At 31.7% G+C, this 19,695-nt stretch overlaps 1 protein-coding gene across 7 annotated transcripts in view; it reads right to left on the reverse strand.

The window, feature by feature from the left end:
• LOC143255719 (uncharacterized) overlaps nt 1-19,695 on the reverse strand; it is a 106,192-nt gene that overhangs the window by 6,357 nt on the left and 80,140 nt on the right. For all 7 annotated transcript variants that reach the window (XM_076511820.1, XM_076511818.1, XM_076511819.1 and 4 more), the window contains 9 exons: nt 19,148-19,207; nt 17,188-17,241; nt 15,575-15,628; nt 9,578-9,640; nt 8,513-8,575; nt 3,285-3,320; nt 1,718-1,777; nt 928-960; nt 326-463 (listed from right to left, as the gene is read on the reverse strand). In XM_076511820.1, coding sequence (XP_076367935.1) covers nt 326-463; nt 928-960; nt 1,718-1,777; nt 3,285-3,320; nt 8,513-8,575; nt 9,578-9,640; nt 15,575-15,628; nt 17,188-17,241; nt 19,148-19,207 — 561 coding nt within the window. The remainder of the gene's footprint in view (nt 1-325; nt 464-927; nt 961-1,717; nt 1,778-3,284; nt 3,321-8,512; nt 8,576-9,577; nt 9,641-15,574; nt 15,629-17,187; nt 17,242-19,147; nt 19,208-19,695) is intronic.

The following is a 19,695-nucleotide window of genomic DNA, read 5'->3' on the forward strand; positions in this document are numbered from 1 at the left end:
ATCATTATTACTTGTTATGTTTGACACTTCATGTCCAGTCTTGTTATGTCATTTCACACTGACTTGTTGAGAGGTTTAACATTACTATGTAATCAATAATTTCTCAGTATCCAGTCGACCTAATCAATATATATATATTCAGTTTCATCACAACTATATCTAAACATGTGAAGCATATTAATTTTCATAGCACCATAATCATTCCTGTTATAACAGGAAATTCAAAACTCAAATATATTTCAAATAACAATTGTAAAAGCAAAAAAATTTAGAATTTCTGAGCTGTTATATTAAAAATATGAATTAATTAAGATGCAAAAATTACCGGAGGACCTGAAAGTCCAGGCATGCCTGATGAGCCTTTAGTTCCAGGAGCTCCTGGGATTCCTGAAGGTCCTTTGGTACCTGGCATTCCTGTAGATCCTGAAGGACCTCTTGAGCCTCTTTTTCCTCGTTCACCTGGCTAGTTTCAAATAACAGGACAATTACTGTTCTGATGTGTAAATTATTTTAAAAGTGACATTAAGTTTTACCATATAATGTTTAGTTGTATAATAAAAGTTTAATATGTAATTCTAAACATTATTTATGAGTGAAATCTATTTTAATATAAGTTGATACTGCAGTTTACTGTTTTATGTAGCTGTAGAACATACAAGTATTTTTCATGGATTAACTGATATACTTCATTATTTATGTTAATTATATATATAGTTATAGTATTAACAGAATATATTTAATGAATCCAATGAAATCATTTTATACTTTGGAAATGACTACTTAGTATAAGACATTGCTCTTATAAGCTATACATAAATACAATGTTAAAAAAAATTCACATAAGCAGTTTAACAAATTTTTATCACATCAATAAGTCCATTTCAGAATGTTAGTCTTGATATAGAACTGTATTGGCACTTAACTCACCATTCCTTTAAGACCTGTAGGGCCACGGGAACCCTAAGATAAATGAACCTTCTTAATGTTCTCTTAAACATACAATGTAACAAAAAATATTAAGAAAATTAACTGTAGTTTCTCCAGAAACTCTAAATCAAAAGACTGAAAGTTCCCTCATCAAATTAACTTTCTGGGAAAGAAATATTTTGCTAGATTGACCAATCACTTGTCAAAATAAATAGGTATGTGTATTTAAAACAAACAATCAAAATTAATAAAATATATTTACTCTTTTTTAACCTGTATGTCCAACTGAAGCAAGAACATTAAGCTTCAGTTTCATGAATGAAAAAATTCTCTGATGATAATGCCAGAAAATTTTAATTTTGTACAAAAATGATTAGCAATCTTGGGAGGACAGATTCATGATTGTATTATCTCAGACATCACATAAGCTTAATCCATTTCTGATCTTCTATTATTCTCATAAAAGTTTCATGTATTGTATTAATAAAGAATTCTCACTGAACATACAAGAAAAATAAACATTAACTTAATTTTTTAGAATTATCATTAAAGTTTATACATTGATTTAATTTTAATATTATATCAGTGAGAGTTCAATTATATGTTCTTATGTACAATAACTTTCAGTCTATATTTTAATAAAAGGTTTATACAGGAAGTAAAATATATTGTGACAACAAATATCTACAACAAGCATACCAGAAAATTTACCTTTGACACTGCATAAAACAGTTAAGCCAGTTCATTATGCATATTAGAAATTTGCTAGGCTATGGAAGTTTCTTGTTACCTTTAGCCCCTGCATCCCTCCATATCCTCTCAATTTAAAATCCACTGTTCCATAGTCTCCCTACAGGAATTGTTTTAAACCAAAATTATTTGTTTTAAAAAAGATAGTTAAGTTAGCAAAAAATATTTCTATTTTTATGTGGACGTTACAAGGTATACACAATCCAAAACATATCAGTTTTAGTTTTCAGTATACCATATGCTGGTGTTAGGTATTTGTGTACGTGTGGACCAGATTCTTTACAGTAAGTGTCTGTAATTTTGGGCAATAAATTTCAACAATAAACAAACAACATATTAAAACAAGTCAGATGTATGAACAAATGTTTGTTACACAGTGAATCACCACAGCTGTATCCAGAGATTTAAATAATTATATCTTTTCATCAAAGTCCACACAGTCTGGTTTAGTTATGTTAGAACACAATTGACAAGACAAATAATTCTCCTCCACTCTGTTGTCACAATACAATCAGTGATAATTTACTTTCACTTATGTTATGATGTTGGTTATAACAACTGTAGCCAGAGCTTTAGATACTTGTTTCTTTTCAACAAAATTCCACAAAGGTTTCTTCAGTTATCTTAGAATACAGTTGTTAAGACAAGTTATTCTTCTGTACTCTATTATTACAACACAACTTGTGATAATCGAACTTAGAAACTACTCCTATACATTTTAGATCTATCTATGTAACTTTGTCTTTCTTGGTCAAACTACATTTTGTATGCATATTTATAGACAGTTCAACTATGGCCTACAACTTTCTACACACTATGAGATATTATGATGTAATAATGCTCAATAAAAACTTAGAAGGTTCTGAAAATTTTACGTAATAATACAAAAATTACGAGGCTATGATATCTACACAACATATGATTATCACAGTTGCATAAGCAAGTGTATGTGTGTGTGTTTTCCTTATAGTAAAGCCACATTGAGCTATCTGCTGAGTCCTCCAAACCCCTGATTTGAGCATTGTATATCCGTAGACTTACTGCTATACCAGTGGGGGACTGCATAAATAAACCTGTGATAAGCTGTTATTTCTAAAAATAACTAAATTTAACACTCAAAGTATACTTAAATTAAAACAGTCATGTATATCTAATAGCTGGTCTTATAAAATAGGCTAAAAACTTGTCAGCAGTCTTGATTGTCATAAAAAAAATCATAGCATTATTTGCAGCATACTCCCTACCTATGTTTCCAACTTAACTGGAATGTACCATGTATTTAAAAACTTTACAAATCAGTTAGCTCTTTTCCAACTTTACTAAATTTGACAATAATCAAATTTACTAATTTATTTTGGTTACAGTAGTTGTTCCCATACAAGTGAGGTGTGATACACTAGCATTCTATAGCACTGTTGAAAATACAGCTAATAGTGAGGATACCCAATTCAAAAATAAGGCATTAGAAAAATTTAAGTAAGAATTAAGTTCAGTCTGGTAACATTTTCATATATTGGTAAAGTTAATTAATAAATCCCAATAAAAATCCCATTGAAGGTTTACTTATAATTATCATAGCCTAATGTTAAACAAAAATGACAACAGACCTTGGGTCCTGGAGATCCTGGTAAACCAGGTAAGCCCTAAAAACAAATGTAAAAAAGCTGTATAATTTTATTGTTTCTATAAAAGTTCTAGTAGCAACTGGAATACTCAGTCATATTAAAAGATTAAAATTCAAGGAACTTGTGTTGATATATCTTAAACATTAAAATCTACAATTGAAAATTATTTTATAATACACAATTACAAACTTTATTTAAACTGTTCAGCAGTTGTAAAAGTCACTCTTCATGTTTCCATGTGTTTTCACTTCATGAAAAATAGTTACTGTATGCTATATAAGAACAACCATAGTCAGGTGACTACTAGTTTATATTTGAAAAAGAAGATCATGCCATCTACACAATTTCTGGTTTTCTAGCTCTTCATCCTTATTTAAGCTTGAGTTGTTTTTGCTGTGTCTCATTATTTCAGTAGTTTCTCTAATGTTTCTAGCAGTCATATTATTCAGTTGAGCCAAAACAATCTTTTTTTTGTTGTTGTTTTACATTCTTTTACTCTGAATTTTAAGTTTTTTTATTCTTGTTTGACTAATGTGTGAATGATGACATTCGTATTTATTTTTATCTACATTTTTTCTTCCATTAGATTTATCTAATATTTAGTTTTATTTAATATTTGACTAATTTCATTCATTGTGACAGCTAAACATGTAAATTATACTGACATTTCAACAAGTGGGACATAACAGTTATTTTTAATCAACTGAACAATATATAACTGCTAGAAATATTAGACAAATCACTAAAATAATAAAACACTGCAAAAATAATTTGATCTTAAATAAGGATGAATGGTTGGAAAATGTGTGCATGGCATGATTTTCGTTTTTGAAATATAAACCAGTAGTCATATGACCCACAGCATTTGTGCTTAGATAGCACACAGTTACTGAAGATGATGTAAAACCACATTTAAACATGTTGAGTGACTTTTACAACTGATGATCAGTTTAAATAAATATTCTAACTGTGTATTATAGAATACTGTTTGTTTATGGATTTTAAAAACAAGCATCACTGTTACAACCAAATACAGTCAAGGTTTAGACGTTAGGTTCAATTGTGCCTAAAGATACATAGTCGTCACATGTGTAAGCTTGTTCACAAGAAAAGAAGCAACACATTATAGATAAATTTTACAAACATCTTAACAATATGAAAAAAGGTTCACAACATCTCGTATGTTGTTAAATAAACATGTACATGCAGAGGAAAACAATGAAAAAAGGTTTTATGGAATTATCAAGCTATTGTTACCTTATTAATATCTAAATGCTAATCATAACCTTTATACTTCTGCTATTTAAAAGAGTTCTTTTAAAAACTTCAAGACACCACTCTAGCTAATTATACAATAGTTTACCTACAATTTATGTTCCTTCATATTAATCACAAAATAACAAAGTGGCATAAAACAATCTAGAAATACATAAAGCACCACCAAACTTTCTAGAATTGCTTGTGTTTTCAAGCATCTGTCCACCATTGAACAAAATCAATCCAGCTACTTCTCCAAAAGGAAAGCCTCATAATAATGAAATAGTGATACTGAGAAACCCTGGAAAACATAAAATCAAATAATGGCTATGTTTATGCAGATAAGGAACAACCCAGTCTAGGCACAGTAGATAAGAACTGCATTAACAAAAAAAATCCTGCACTCTACATGCAATTAACTTCCAAAGAATGTGAAATAAAATTAATAAATTTTGCAAAAAAGCCAAAGTTTATTTTTTTACTTCAACAAACTTATATCTGTCAAAGGATCCCAAAATATGATGTTATCTGATGATGATGATGATACTCCACACCAAACACCTGAAGACCAAGGCAAAACTTTTATGCTCAGATACATTAATCAATGTTCCAATGATGGCATGCAGGGGAGGCTTAAGCTGAATGGACCCTACCTGAGGTAGAACTACATGCTGATATGGAAGTCATCTTTAGCATGGATGAACTACAAAGATGGATCTATAGACCAGGATGGCATGGAAATCTCCACCTTTAAAGATCTTACAGAAGCCAACATGTTTAAGTTCCTGGGATACAAACTGATTCCTATCCAAGCCTATGAAGAATTACTCTCTTCATAAAGACCATCAAATAATCCTACAAATTATCATTAACAATATCTTAGAGAAGGTTTTTGTTAAAAGACATGCATATCAGACTGAATCATAACTACCATTATCACTAAGTAGACACTGCAGTGGAAATGAACCCTGGACCAGTGGTATTAAATTTTCAGCTAATATAAGGAATAAGTTGAAACTGTAATGAACACTTTTATAATACCTTTAAATCTGAAAGATGCCTACAACAAAGTACACCTATCTATTCTTGCTGACAAAATGCTCAAGACAGATATTATTTTAGCATGCATAAGGTAAACTGTAGCTACACTAACTACCAGAATAGCTATTGTGAGGTAAAGAAGCTGATAATTAACTTAGATCACCATCAACACTGGTATGCCTTAAGGATTACCACTCTTGTCAGTTCTCTTGAGCCTCAACATCATGGATCTAGCTCATTTAACAGTCAAACCAGTTGCTATGTGCTAACTGTTGCTAACAACACCCTAGTGTATAGAAGAGGTTATATCCAAGCTAGAATTTATCTAAAATACAATCATCCCTTAAAATGTGATCACATGTTGCAATGACACAGGATTGGTCATAGGTCCTATCAGAGTCACAGACACATTCTCCACCCTCAATAACAAACATTTCAATAAGAATACACCATGACCTTCTTTCATAGGTATTGCTATCCATTTGGAAGAAAAAATAAATTACGTGTAGGTAACCTTTTATAGACAACTCCATCAGCCACATTAACACCATATTAACAAGAACTATGAAAGGCATCAATGCAATAAAAATTGCAGCAGGAAGTAGAGTAGAAAATTTCACATGCTTATGTTGTACCAAAGCCTTATCTGTCCCATTTTTGATTATGCCTGTTTGTTTGCTAAGCACAAAGCTATACAATGGTTATTTGTGTTGTATCAATCACAGGTGTTGAAAAATCTTTTTTTTTTAACAATTATAAAACTAGAAACTCACCAATGAGCCATTGCCTTGAATTAAGCACTACTCATAAGTAATATTAGTTACACAGTCAGATAAAACTAAAAAGATATGAAACATCAATTTAAAACTGATCAAAGGTTCTACTACAACTGTACTCATCAAAACATTGTTACACCTCACAGGCTATAGCACAGAACAAAGAACAACCAACAGTGCTTTAATGCAAAAAATCCTCACTAAAACCATATATTTCACCATTGAACTACTGACATTTTATATTGTGACAGGTACTTGTTAAGTGTTGTGGAGTCCTCAACCAAGTAACATTTAAAAATGGGCCTAAGACCAAAATGGTGTAGGAATCTCCACCTTTAAAGATCTTACAGAAGCCAACATTTTTAAGTTAGTGTTAGAGTGTACCCAAAATACATTTGGAAGAAATACATAAAGCAGCATCAAACTTTATACTATTAAGCACAGACAACACCATTTTAACAAATTATCCTACAAAACCTTGACCTTATAATTTTAATAATATGAAAAAAAAAGTCATACAAGTCTATTTATACTTAACAAATGGATAAGAAAGCTACAAAAGGCTTAAAGATTGTAGTGAACTGTACTCTACAAAATCATGTTTGCTAATGATGTAAAAACAAACTTGTATAACCTACACAATGACCACCACATATCAGAGGTATGTAGGAAGAATAAAAAACAAAGTGGCATAAAATAATTTAGAAAACATAAAGGAACATCAACCTTTCGAAACGTGCATAGAACACAATAATTACTCAAATTATAATTTGTGCAAGTGTATTTACGGATTTGCCTTAGTGGCAAGTTCAATTTTGCAATGTCAGTCTATATACCACACTAACCCAATACTTGTTGCATGTACGTATTACAACATACCATATGTTCATTAAAAATTATGAAAAAATTGTAACACACAGTGGCTAAGCATTGTAAACGTCATATACATATATATAAAAGTGCATCATACTGGTTTTCCTGTAAGAGACCTCAGATAGGTTAAATAATTATTTTTATCATTTATAGCAAAAATAGATCATAAGCATATAATTAAATAAAAATAAGAAAGAAAAGTTCACAAGAATATTATTTGTATTACTTTTATTGTTTATAGTTAAAATATTTCTAGAGTTTAAATAATTTTCTATCAACCTGATGCATCAAGATATTAAGTCCACATTATTCTCCGTGATTGAGAAATTATTCATTGAATACTTTATCTTTTATTATTTGTTTGTAAGAACAAAAGAACTGACTTAATCTAATTCATACCTTGCTCCATGATCCTATGCATTTTGATAATGTTTAAATTATAAGACAAAATACTTTTCTTGAAAAATATTAATTCCAAATCAGAAATACATGTTCATTGATATGGACATTGTTTATGAATTCCAGTATTCTATACTGTAACGGTTCTTAGATGGACCCTGCTGAAGAATGTAGCACCTCAGACTGAATTTAGCACTTTAACTCATCCAGATATCGCATCTTCCAAATAAAAGCTTAAAGAAATTCAAAAGTTTTGTAGCTATATAAATATACATTACAGAAGTATTAGGTACGTTATATACATGATGTTTCAAGAATAAGTCACGTAATTTTATTAATAAGTACAAAATGTGTTACACTGCACAAGTTCCTTTGTCTGTTTATTTGTTATAATGTGTATTATATTAATGTTAAGAAGACATTCAATTATTACTTATTTAGTGCTTCTCAAATTGACCCATATTCCTAGAGATGTCCCCATTTTCAAAATTCTAAATCTACAATCTAGGCATATCTTTATGGTCTAAGTATAAATATCTGTACTGAAAAAAAGATGTTACAAATACAATCAATTCAATCAAAATGCATTTTGATCCAATTTAACACTTTAACACATCCACACACAGTATCTTCTAAACCAAACCTTAGTGAAATTCAAAAATGTGTAGTTATTTTAGATTTGTATACAGAAGTATACAAACCTTCTGTAATAGCCCAATCAATCTTGTTCCTTAGACTTATTCTATACTGTGATAAACCAAGTGCCTCTTGTACTTCTGCTAGGCCTTTTGCTGATTTCATTAGTTTTTCTGTGTTTTGAGTAATTGTCAAAATAGTCATATATTATTATGAGTATTATCTTACTGGTTCTCCTGGTAGTCCATTATTGCCAGGAAAGCCAGGAGGTCCAATCAGTCCATGAGAGCCCTAAATTTAAAAAAAAAAAAGGAGTAAAAGTGAACGAGAGCATCATCTGGATCAATTATATTGTTTATAACAAAAATATTTCCAAAGGTTTAAATAATTTTCTATCAGCCTGATACATTATTAGATGTGATGAAAGGGCTTTTGTTTAAATACTACACATAATCCTGAAACAATTTCATTTAATTTTAGCTATGCCATTTTTGATATAACTGAAAACACAAAATAAAACTAATGCCCAAGTTCCTTTGTCTGTTTATAAGCACAACACTACACAATTGGCTGTCTGTGCTTCACCCCAAATATCAAAATCCTGTTTTTAGCAGTGTGAGCCCTCAGACTTACCACTGAGCTACTCAAGGATGTCCTTTTATGAGAAATTTTTTTGACCATTTTGGCCTTTAATTTCCAACTTTTTGTTAGATGTAACGTATGACTATGTCCTATAAATTCACTAATTCCAGTTTAGTCTGCCCAAAAATTAGTGATTAAGTTTAGAACTATGGACACAATCTTAAATGATTAAGAACTCATTCAATGACCATCATTCTCTAGTGCTTGACACTTACGTATTTAATAGGCAATAATCCCTCAAAATGTATAAAAATGAAAAGAATGGTTTCAAGACATATCCTGTAATGCCTCCAATTAACAATATCTTTCTCAATCTTAAATCCATGGCTTAATTTATTTCATATCTTACTCCATGATCATATGTACTTTGACACTGTTTAAATTGTAAGTCAAAATATTTTTGCAAAAAAATATTAATTCCAATTGCAGGACACCTAAGATTTATATTTATATATATATATTAAACACTCATTACAGTTTTAATCAAATTAATATTGACCTATCTTCATCTTACAATGCATAAAAATTTAGAACTATTATTCAAAAATGTATATCAGTTAATCTCTTTTAGAACCAGAAACATTCACTACAATATTACTATGTTGTGATTCTGTATAACAATCATTTGTGCACAGCCAACTGACAGCTTACCACGTTTCCAATGAAACCATGAGGTCCTCTTAGTCCTACAAGTCCAGTTTCCCCATTTTCACCCTAGAAGACATTAAATGGCCAAGTATATGTACAAGTCAGCCAATCTGTCATATGAATCTTTGACTAGAAATCAGAATAAATTTAAGTATAAAAATGCTTATGTAGATCACTTTTAGAATGGTAAAAAAAAAAGATATAAAAATTCTTTAAAATTACATCCTCAATCATAATATGTATAGTTTTTGTTTCTTATATGAGCAGAATTGAACTCAGAGTTTTCACACGAGATTTTTATCAACTGATATAAAGGGTTAACCACAAGCAGCTGTTAGTACAACGCAACAACTCAAAAGCTCCAACACGTGTAGAGTACTTTATACGAACATGGTATCATTATGCTCTGTGTTACCATATTTAGTCATGCTCTGTCTCACAAAGTATATTTCGAAAATAGTTTGTCAGTACATTTATCATGGGAAAAGGCTCCATACCATAAGGCTATCAAGTCCAAAATACACCAACCCTAACTGAATGCCTTCAATCCATCCGTTGCATGATATTTATTTCTCAGTGCCTGTTTAAATATTCCAATCACACAGAAATTCATAGGCATGGCATCTACCAACTTGACTGGTTTATCTTCCTACAGAATAGCATGAATACCTAATTTATTTTTAAGATGCTTGAACTATGTAACAATAGAATGGGAGGTACAACACTGTGATCCTATACCCTGTTGGACTCATATACAGATTGAGATCCCTCTTGATTATAATGCATATTTTTGCCTAGAGTATGTTTATGGTTTTACCACTGACTTTTTTTGTTTGCGAATTCCAAACTGTTATAAAACCTTGCACTTTGCTTACTATAGTTGGAGAATGACATATTCAAGGGCTCTTTGTAAGTAGCCCTGCTTCTCAAATTGATTTATATTCCTGGAGATATCCCTGTTCTCAAATTTCTAAATCCACAATCTAAGCATATTTTTATAATCTAAGCATGAATATTTGTATTAAAAATGTTGTTATAATTACTATCAATTTTCACTATATAGTTCTGAGGAATTTTATACCACTCTGACTTTGCATTGGTTATGATTGCATGCAACTTGCTTATTTTCATATTCAAAATCATTTTAACATGACACACAAATTATCAGTCTGACAGTATTTCTCACATTATTTCAATCAGTAACAGTGTGATTTGTCACAAACAACAAATTAAGTTAAATGTTTACAGACTCACTTCCAATGTAACAAAAAAAATAAAATGCTAAGTTGTTTGTTACAATGATTAAGTTATTTTTTAAATGCTATATTATCTGTTTAGATGTTTATGCAACTTGGAAATGCTTTCAAAGCAAGTTTTTTTTCTAGTTATAATTTTCCTACATTGAAAGTGTATTTTTGATAGGTATTTCTCTCCTCTCACAAGACTAGCTATTCCTGTTCCTTGATACCCTCTACATGAAAACCCTCTTTTTTTTTTATTATGCATGCTACAAGCTTTCTGTAACCCCTTGCCAGAATCAATTATTTGAATGTGTCTCATGCAAATAATAATGAACCATCTATGTACCAATAGTAACATAGTACATTCTTGTGGCACATTTGACTTCCTGTATGCACCTCTATCAAACTATCATTTCAAAGTTTGGCAGATGATGGAAACACTGGAAGTTAGTGGGAAGTGTGAGAGGAGGGAAGTATTTATTGGAAATACATTTTCAGTACAGGAAAAGTTTAATTTACAATTTTAACTCACAAGATTAGCTAGAATTCCACACTGATTAGGAGGAGGGACTGGTTTTAGGAAAGACAGTCAGATCTAAAGATCTGAAATGGGGAATTGTACCCCTCATATGTGTAATGTGTAAAAAAAAACAGGAAAAAAAATAAGAGGAACACATCCAAGTGGGAAAGAATGTGATAAAAAAAGAGGTCTTAAGCAGATAGATACAGTAATTCAATTCCACAATATGAAAATTGGTAAACGAGGATGCATCCCATGGTGTAGAGTGGCTAGGGTGAAGCAGACCATACTCAATAAGTCAAATAAATCTGAAACCTCCTTGCAGGTAGTGACAACTGCATAAGGGTGGGATGAGGATCATACTCTCTTCACCTCAAACCCAAGAACTGGGGAACTGAAAACGACTCCTTTTCCAGTATTGCACAGGATTAGCTCAGTTATCAGTCTGACAATTTGACATATAGTATCAAAAGAACTTCTACTGCATGTCATCAACTCTCATGACTGTAAGACAGCTCAGAACTATCCAAAGGGCAATAACATCCATATAATAAGAGAGAACAAAGGAAATCCTAGGAAAGAACAGAAACAATCCTGTGTAAATGACAACACACAAGGAGCAATTGAAGGAGAAGGATAGACTATCTGAAACCTGTGTGAAGACTTATGTTGATTGGTTCACTCAAAATTCAAAACCAGCCCACAGGGTATCAATATTCACAGGAGAGTAGAATGAAAGTTTCCAATCAAAGGGATGAACTGTATTTTGCAGTCTCACTCTGTTACATGATTAAGCACCAATCAGAGGATCTTACATCATTACACTGGCAGAATACCATCTCCCTACTCTGAACTAATTGGTTATAGCCATAGTCATCTTATGTGTAACCCATCCAGCAGGGTGCCTCCATAGCTAACTGCCCCAGCAGCTTAGAACTGGTAAGTGGTAAGGGCTCCCATACTCCACTAGAAGAATTGAGTTGAGAATGCATTTGAGAGCTCAAAGGAACATCGACACCCAAGGCAGCACAATGGATGATCATGAAATCCTATTTTCCAAATTAGTCCATACTAATGTATTCAATTGAGGCATGGTAGGAATGAGTAATTATCCCGATATGTTTTACCCATAAAATCCTCTGGTGGTACAGTTTGGAACAAGTATGTTTACAAAGCAAAATACTGCAAGGTTATTCACCTACAAGTAATCTTATGAAACACCCCATCTCAAAGGTAAGCATGTAGAGCTATTGAAAAAAAAGTGCTAGTAAACATGGCATACAGTATGGATTTAAAAGGTAAGAAATACCTGATCAGGCACCATTCACTTCAAAGTGGTATTCAAGGAATGAAGGTATAAAAAATGGGCCCCTGAAAGAAAATAAAGCATTAACAGATTTACACAGCATCAAAGTTGCACCAAAGTCTGAGGTATAACCACAGACTGAAAGCAAAAATCCAAAACTGCAATAAAATGTAAATAATAGGAGACAAACATGTTAGGGTTGATCCACGTACCTGATTGTACAATTTTCTCCAAAGATTGACAAAGATGAGAAGTAAAAAAAAGGTGAAGTGTTGGACTTGATGAGAGGTAACACAATACACAATATGGTGCAGTGGAGACAAGAAGGAATAAATTAAATGGATCAAACAATGTATCTAACTCATAACAGTAAGAAGGAGAGATCTCTGGATGAAGAATGTTGCCACTGGATGAAGAGATGGGAATGGGAATCATGGAAGGAAGCTGTGCAGGCAATATAACAACAAAGGACACACACAACACAGAAATATATCTGGATCTGTATGGGGGCCAAAATGAGAAATGGAGGGAAGGGGCATAAGCAAAAAGGAGAAATTACTTTCATGAGCTGCTAGAGTTTGGGGAGGGAGGAATGATTCACATAAAGGAGAAGATAGACATGGTGGTAAAGTGTGCATGTAATGTCAATGGCAAAAATTCAGACCATTGAATTAAAGGAGAAGGAAATATGCCTTAAGGGACAGGTGAAACAAAGAACACAAGAGGTTTGAACAGAGGTGAAGGAAGAGAAATGAAAAACCATATTAATATCCCAGTCCAAAAGGGCAGGTCACCAAAGAAGTCAATAAATCCAGAAAAAACAGATTAACATTGTGAGGACAGGCAAGAGAAAAACCTACAGTTATGAGAAAGATGAAAGGTATGGGATAATGCTGTCTGATAATCTGAAACTGTGGAGATCAAAAACCTGTGGTCAAAAAGCTATGTCAGAAACCCTGAGACACCAGCAACAGCAGGGTCAGCAGTAGAACATCTCTGAGCCTGGGAGCATGTGCAAAAGACCTTCCATTTTCTCCGATACACTTCCATGAAGGAAAGATGGATAGAATGATCCAAAGGAAAAGCTACATGATGGGGGAAACCAGATCTCCTTACCAAGGGCCATACAAAAGCCAGGTATAAAGACAGAGAATGTGAAATGTTAGATATGGAATCAGTGATTGGGATTGAAAAAGGAGGTTGGTAATACGAGAAGCGACATAGGAAGGAATAATTATAGTTGTAGTAAACAAGGAAACAATGGTGGAGTGGCCATTAGAAGAAAATCAGAAGGATTGAGCATGGAATAGCCTGAATAAGGAAAACTACCTAATGAAGCAATAAAATATGAGAATAAACTCATAGGAATAGGTGTGACTAATTCTGGCTGAAGACATCTATAGCCAAAGCCTGAGCATGAGACACCAGGGATCAAAAGAGAGATAACTGAGAATTGAGTGTAGTGGTAAAAATCACTGATGTGAGGGAAAATATCACAAAGCCACCAGAAAACAAGATGATGAAGGGACCACTCCATTGGGTAAATCTTATCAGGGTAGGAAAGATGATCCCCATAAGATTGATGGCACATTGGGCATGATACACAATGACACAAATATGTTGTGCATTGACCCAATACAGGAGATCCAATGTATGAAAACAGAGGGATCTCAAATGAGGATTACTTTAGTGAATGATATGTCACCACCATGGAATTGTCAGAATGGTTCATTACCCTAAGATGTCTGGCAATGGGAAGAAAAGGATCCAAAGCCCAAAAAATGGCTAGAAGCTTTGAAATTTCATGTGTAAAGATAGTTCATCAATAGACCAATGACCTGAGCCTCCTGGTGATCAATCTATGCACTCTTGTCCTGAAGGGATGCATCCCTAAACAGATGTAAATCCAGACACCAATGTGTGAAACCTGTCCAACCATTAAAGAAAAGTGTCTGTAAGGGAAGGAGGATATGTGATGAAAGCATCCAAGGGATTTCATGTAAGATTCCATTAATCATGCAGAATCCACTAAAGAAAGTGCATGTGTGCATAGCCAAGAGGTAATAGCAGTGTCATAGAAGACAACATACCCAAAAGCAACAGAATCTCATATGCAGAAATTGAGGGTGGAGACAGTGCATAGTGAAATGAAAATTCCATAGAAAAGAATTGGAGAGGAGAAGGTTAGATTTGAAGAAAGATACCCAAATGTACAAAGTATTTAGGAAGGATGTAAGAAGGGCTCCTTCAGTTTGATCAACCAGCCTACCCAAGCAGCACTAAGGAGAAGCTGCTGAAAATTACTGGCCAACTCCTTATTGAAGATAGCCTGAAGTAGCAAGTTGTCCATGTAAAAATAGAATTCATGTTGTTTTAGTTGACAAAGGCATCAGAAGTAAATAACAAAAGCGACCAAAACAGGGTTAAGTGAGCCAAAATGCTTTAATTGAGTATATTAAATTGAACCAGTTTGAGAAATAATTCAAACACTAATTGAAACAAAAAAAAGAAGAAGAAGAAGAAATGTGTCTGAGTGCAAACACTGTCAAATAAGAAGTGATAGTTTGGTAGAGATGCATAGAGGGAGTCACACTGGAATTATTTCATTCCAATAAAGGGATGTGGAAGGTTTGTTGCATGGGTAATATAAAAATTTGCATATAGATGGCAGAATTGAATGAGAATAGTTGATCTTGTGAGAGGAGGGAAGTACTGTATGAGAAATATACTATACTTCTTTTTGTTTTCAATACCAAATTCTGATATTTAACTTTTCTTTATGCATCAAAATTAAAATTAAAAGTATATAGCTCACTTACATGTATATTTTAAGAAGCTTATATTTTTGTTTTATATAAAAATACTTTATTCATTTGACTTGATATAGAAGATTAGTATTTAAAAATTCAATTAAAATTTTAGCAAGCAATTACCTTCTGACCTGGTTTACCAACTGGTCCTCTTTTTCCAGGGTATCCAGACTCTCCCTATGTGAAACAAATAAATTATTGTATATAAGCATCAGTAATTTTTGTCACAAATGAAAATTCATTTTGTCACATTATGTGATTAAGTTACAATTACCACATAAACACATATGTCACGTTACTAGTTTCATGGCAAATATTTCGTTTTATTATATATTACATAACATAAAATTAACTCAAATCAAATTAATTTGTAGTTATTTAGCGTACGATAGATTAAGATTTAAATTATCAGAATTATTCACATTCAATTAATGTTTAGATGAAATAATTTCTGAATGTAAAAGTATCAACAATTTGATTGAAAATACAACAATTAAATGTAAAGATTATTTTATGTACATTAAGGGTAAGTAAAATGTTAGGATGGGGATAGGGCCCTTTAAGGATGATAAAGGAAGACTAGTATCTGATAATTGTGAAATGGCTAGGTTATTAAATTCTGTTTTTTCTTCAGATTTTACTAATGAATACATGCAATATTCCTCATCTTGAGCAATTGATACACAAAAACAAAGCTGAACAAGCCAACTGCATAAATTCTGAGCTTGTTAAAATAAAATTGGGAAGCTTAAAGAATGATAAGGCTCCTGGGTCAGATAATATTTCCATAAGGTTTTTAAAAGAGGTCACGGATTGGATATGTGAGCCACTTGCCACAATTTTGTACAAATCCTTGAATAGAAGACAAGTATGAATATACTAAAAATTAGCAAATGTCACTTCAAGGGAAGTGAAAGGAGTTGTCTCAGCAATTATAGGCCTATTAGTCTTACACTAGTTATGGGAAAAGTTTTGGAAAGTCTGATAAAAGATACTTTGCAAAGTCATTTAACAAAGTTTACAATTTTATCAGATAATGAACATGTTTCACTAAGAGGAAATCTTTCTCATAAATCTTTTGACATGCTTTGAAAATGTTACTGTATGTGTAGATGAGGGTAAGGGTGTGCATTTGATGTATCTGGATTTTCAGAAAGCATATGACAAGGTGCCACATAAAAGGCTTGCAAAAACATTTATCTCTAAAGGTGTGGAGAATAAGTTAACTAATTGAATAAAAGAATGGTTTGATGGAAGAAAGCAGAGGATTGTTATACATAGAGTTCAGTCAAACTAGATTAATGTCACAAGTGGTGTACCACAAGGCTCAATCTTAGGACATTTGCTCTTTTTGATTTACATTAATGACATTGATGAGGGAATGGTAAATAAATTACTTACATTTTCTGATGATATTAAGATCTTGGGTGTGAAAATGATGCTTCTGTTTGACAAAAGGGTTTAGATCATTTGGTGTGTTGGGCAAATAAATGGCAGGTGGATTTTAATTATGATAAATGCAAGATATTACATGTAGGTTATCAAAATATGAATTATAAGATCCTCACCATGTAATCAACCAATTAATTTAATAAAATCTAATTTCTCATTACTTCTTGCTGGATAAATCTTTTTGGTACTGTATATAAAACATGCAATGTAAGTTCAAATACTGATATTTCATATCTTGTATGAAATATTTTAATTGAAACAAAACAAACATTCTTTCAACTCACCATAGGTCCAATGTTACCTGGAGGTCCAGGGTCACCTTTAGAACCTTTGGGACCCTGTAAAAATTAATCTTGTACTTTCTTCTAAAACTGATAAAAATCCATATCACTAACTATTCTATGATCATACAATGTTCTTAACAACATCTGTTTTACAAACATAACCTATAAAAAAAGCCTCCTCTGGAATCGATACAGAGAAGGTAAGATTAAAAAAAAAGTGTGCAAATACTAGATTAAGGGGTTCTGATAATTCATATGGATTCAAAATAACAAAAACAAATAGTTTTTGCTTTCTCTAGATTCCGTTAAATATAGCCTGTATGAAAAAAGGGTAACTACTACTTCAAAATCAGTTTAGAAAAATGACATGTTTAATTTGTGAAGATATAAAATATATTTGGTATTAAAATAAACAGTAATTTTAAACTAATTCACAAAACATAATCACTAAATACTAGATATAATTATTCAATGACAGTGAATGACAGTATCTTACTGTTTGTAAACATTTACAAAAGATCAAAATATAATGATTTTAATTTTTGAAAACATATGAATGGGTAACTGAATTACTAGAACAGACTGATCAACATTCAGTATCTAGATTGGTTTGTTTTGAATTTTTCACAAAGCTACACAATGGCTATCTGCACTAGCCTTCCCTAATTTAGCAGTTTAAGACTAGAGGGAAGGCAGCTAGTCATCACCACCCACTGCCAACTCTTGGACTACTACTTTAGCAACGAATAGTGGGATTGGCCATCACATTATAACACCCCCACAGCTGAAAGGACGAGCATATTTGGTGTGGCAGAGATTTGAATCTGTGACCCTCAGATTATGAGTCGAGTGCTTTAACCACGTGGCCATGCAGGGCCCAGTATCTAGATAATGGCTTATATGTTATTTTGATGGCATTAGGTAGCATTTGGATCTACCACCCTTACACAACACTCCAGGAGCTTCTATGCCTTCTTCATATGTTGAATGGTATGTACATTAAATAGAGTAAATTAAAACAGAAATAAAGTTTTCCACTGAAATTGCTGAGTCATTAAATAACATTTAAAGAAATTCTTGTTAAAATGCATCAAAACTCAGTCTTTCAAATAAATTATTATAATAAAAACATTATTAATTCAAATACATCAATATGCTTGAATTATTGTTGAAATGTGAGTCATAATATTAAACTAAAATTCTAAGTTTTAATTTTTTTAAAGAAATTATTTACCACAAGCAACCTCAAAAAATAAATATATCTAATATTTTCTATTTCAGCATACAATATATTCCAACTTTATCATCATATATGTTCCAAAATACCACAGTAATTACAACAATGATAAACTAATTTTGAGTGAAGAGAGGTCTTATAAATAGAATTCTAAATAATTAAATAAAAGATAAAAATGTATGAAAAAAATGCTTTTAAAAACTAAAGCAAAAGTACTTAACAATTTGCTTAATTTATAGATAAGATTTGAAAATAACTGATAAGAGAAATGGAGAGATCTTATAATATTTAACAAAGATTCTTTTGATACTGAACAAAATATTTCAAATTACTTAATTTGCTTCATTTAGCTTTATTACTCATAACTAAACAGTGTTGTTTTAAGGATGATGTAAACATAATGAAAGATGGATAAATTTTGTATAATTAAAGTTGACATAGGTCTAGTAACATATATTTTCATATAATAAGAAAATCAGGTATCAAATATCTACAATATATGGCTCACCATATTTTTTGCTAATGCTCAACAAAAGTTTTTTTTGAAAGTACATAAAATAAGCAGTCTACAAATTATTTTTGAAGTATATAAAAATAAACTAAGATGTATTTATTTTTATTTAGCATAAACGAACATTCAATACATACAGTAACCACAAAGTTCTGTAGCAATAAGAAAACTGTTCTACAGAAAAAAATTAAGGTTTCAAATAAAAATAAAACCTTGGACTTTTCACTCTGTTGACCTGGCAGTCCTAATGGTCCAGGGAGTCCTTGAAACCCCTAAAATTCATAAATCGAGAATAAAATACAGCTTGATGTGAACTTTACGATTCTTTACATAATTACTAATAAAAGAATAAGCTGTATAACAGCTATTTATTTATTACACTTAGCATATATAATGTGTTTATTTGACAAGTCTAACTGTGATGAAACAAAATACAAATTATTACTGAATACTACACTTTAAGGAATTTTATTTGCTGTATTTTGTTAATCTTAGCTCAAAATATTTATAATCCTAATCTTGTTCACACAGTAAACAAAATTTGTTACATGCTGATGTTTTTTTAAGTTAAAATATCTTTATTATATCGTACATATTATTGTGACTTTGTCAATTTAAATCATTCTTCATAACAAAATTTCCAATTACATATTCCTTGAATTTTATTTGGTTGTTTAATGAATTTTGTGCAAAGCTACTTGAGAACTACTTGCACTAACCATCCATAATTTTGATGTGACAGACAAAAGGGAAGGCACTT

Source organism: Tachypleus tridentatus, chromosome 7, assembly GCF_004210375.1.
Source record: "Tachypleus tridentatus isolate NWPU-2018 chromosome 7, ASM421037v1, whole genome shotgun sequence".
NCBI classification, from domain to species: domain Eukaryota; kingdom Metazoa; phylum Arthropoda; class Merostomata; order Xiphosura; family Limulidae; genus Tachypleus; species Tachypleus tridentatus.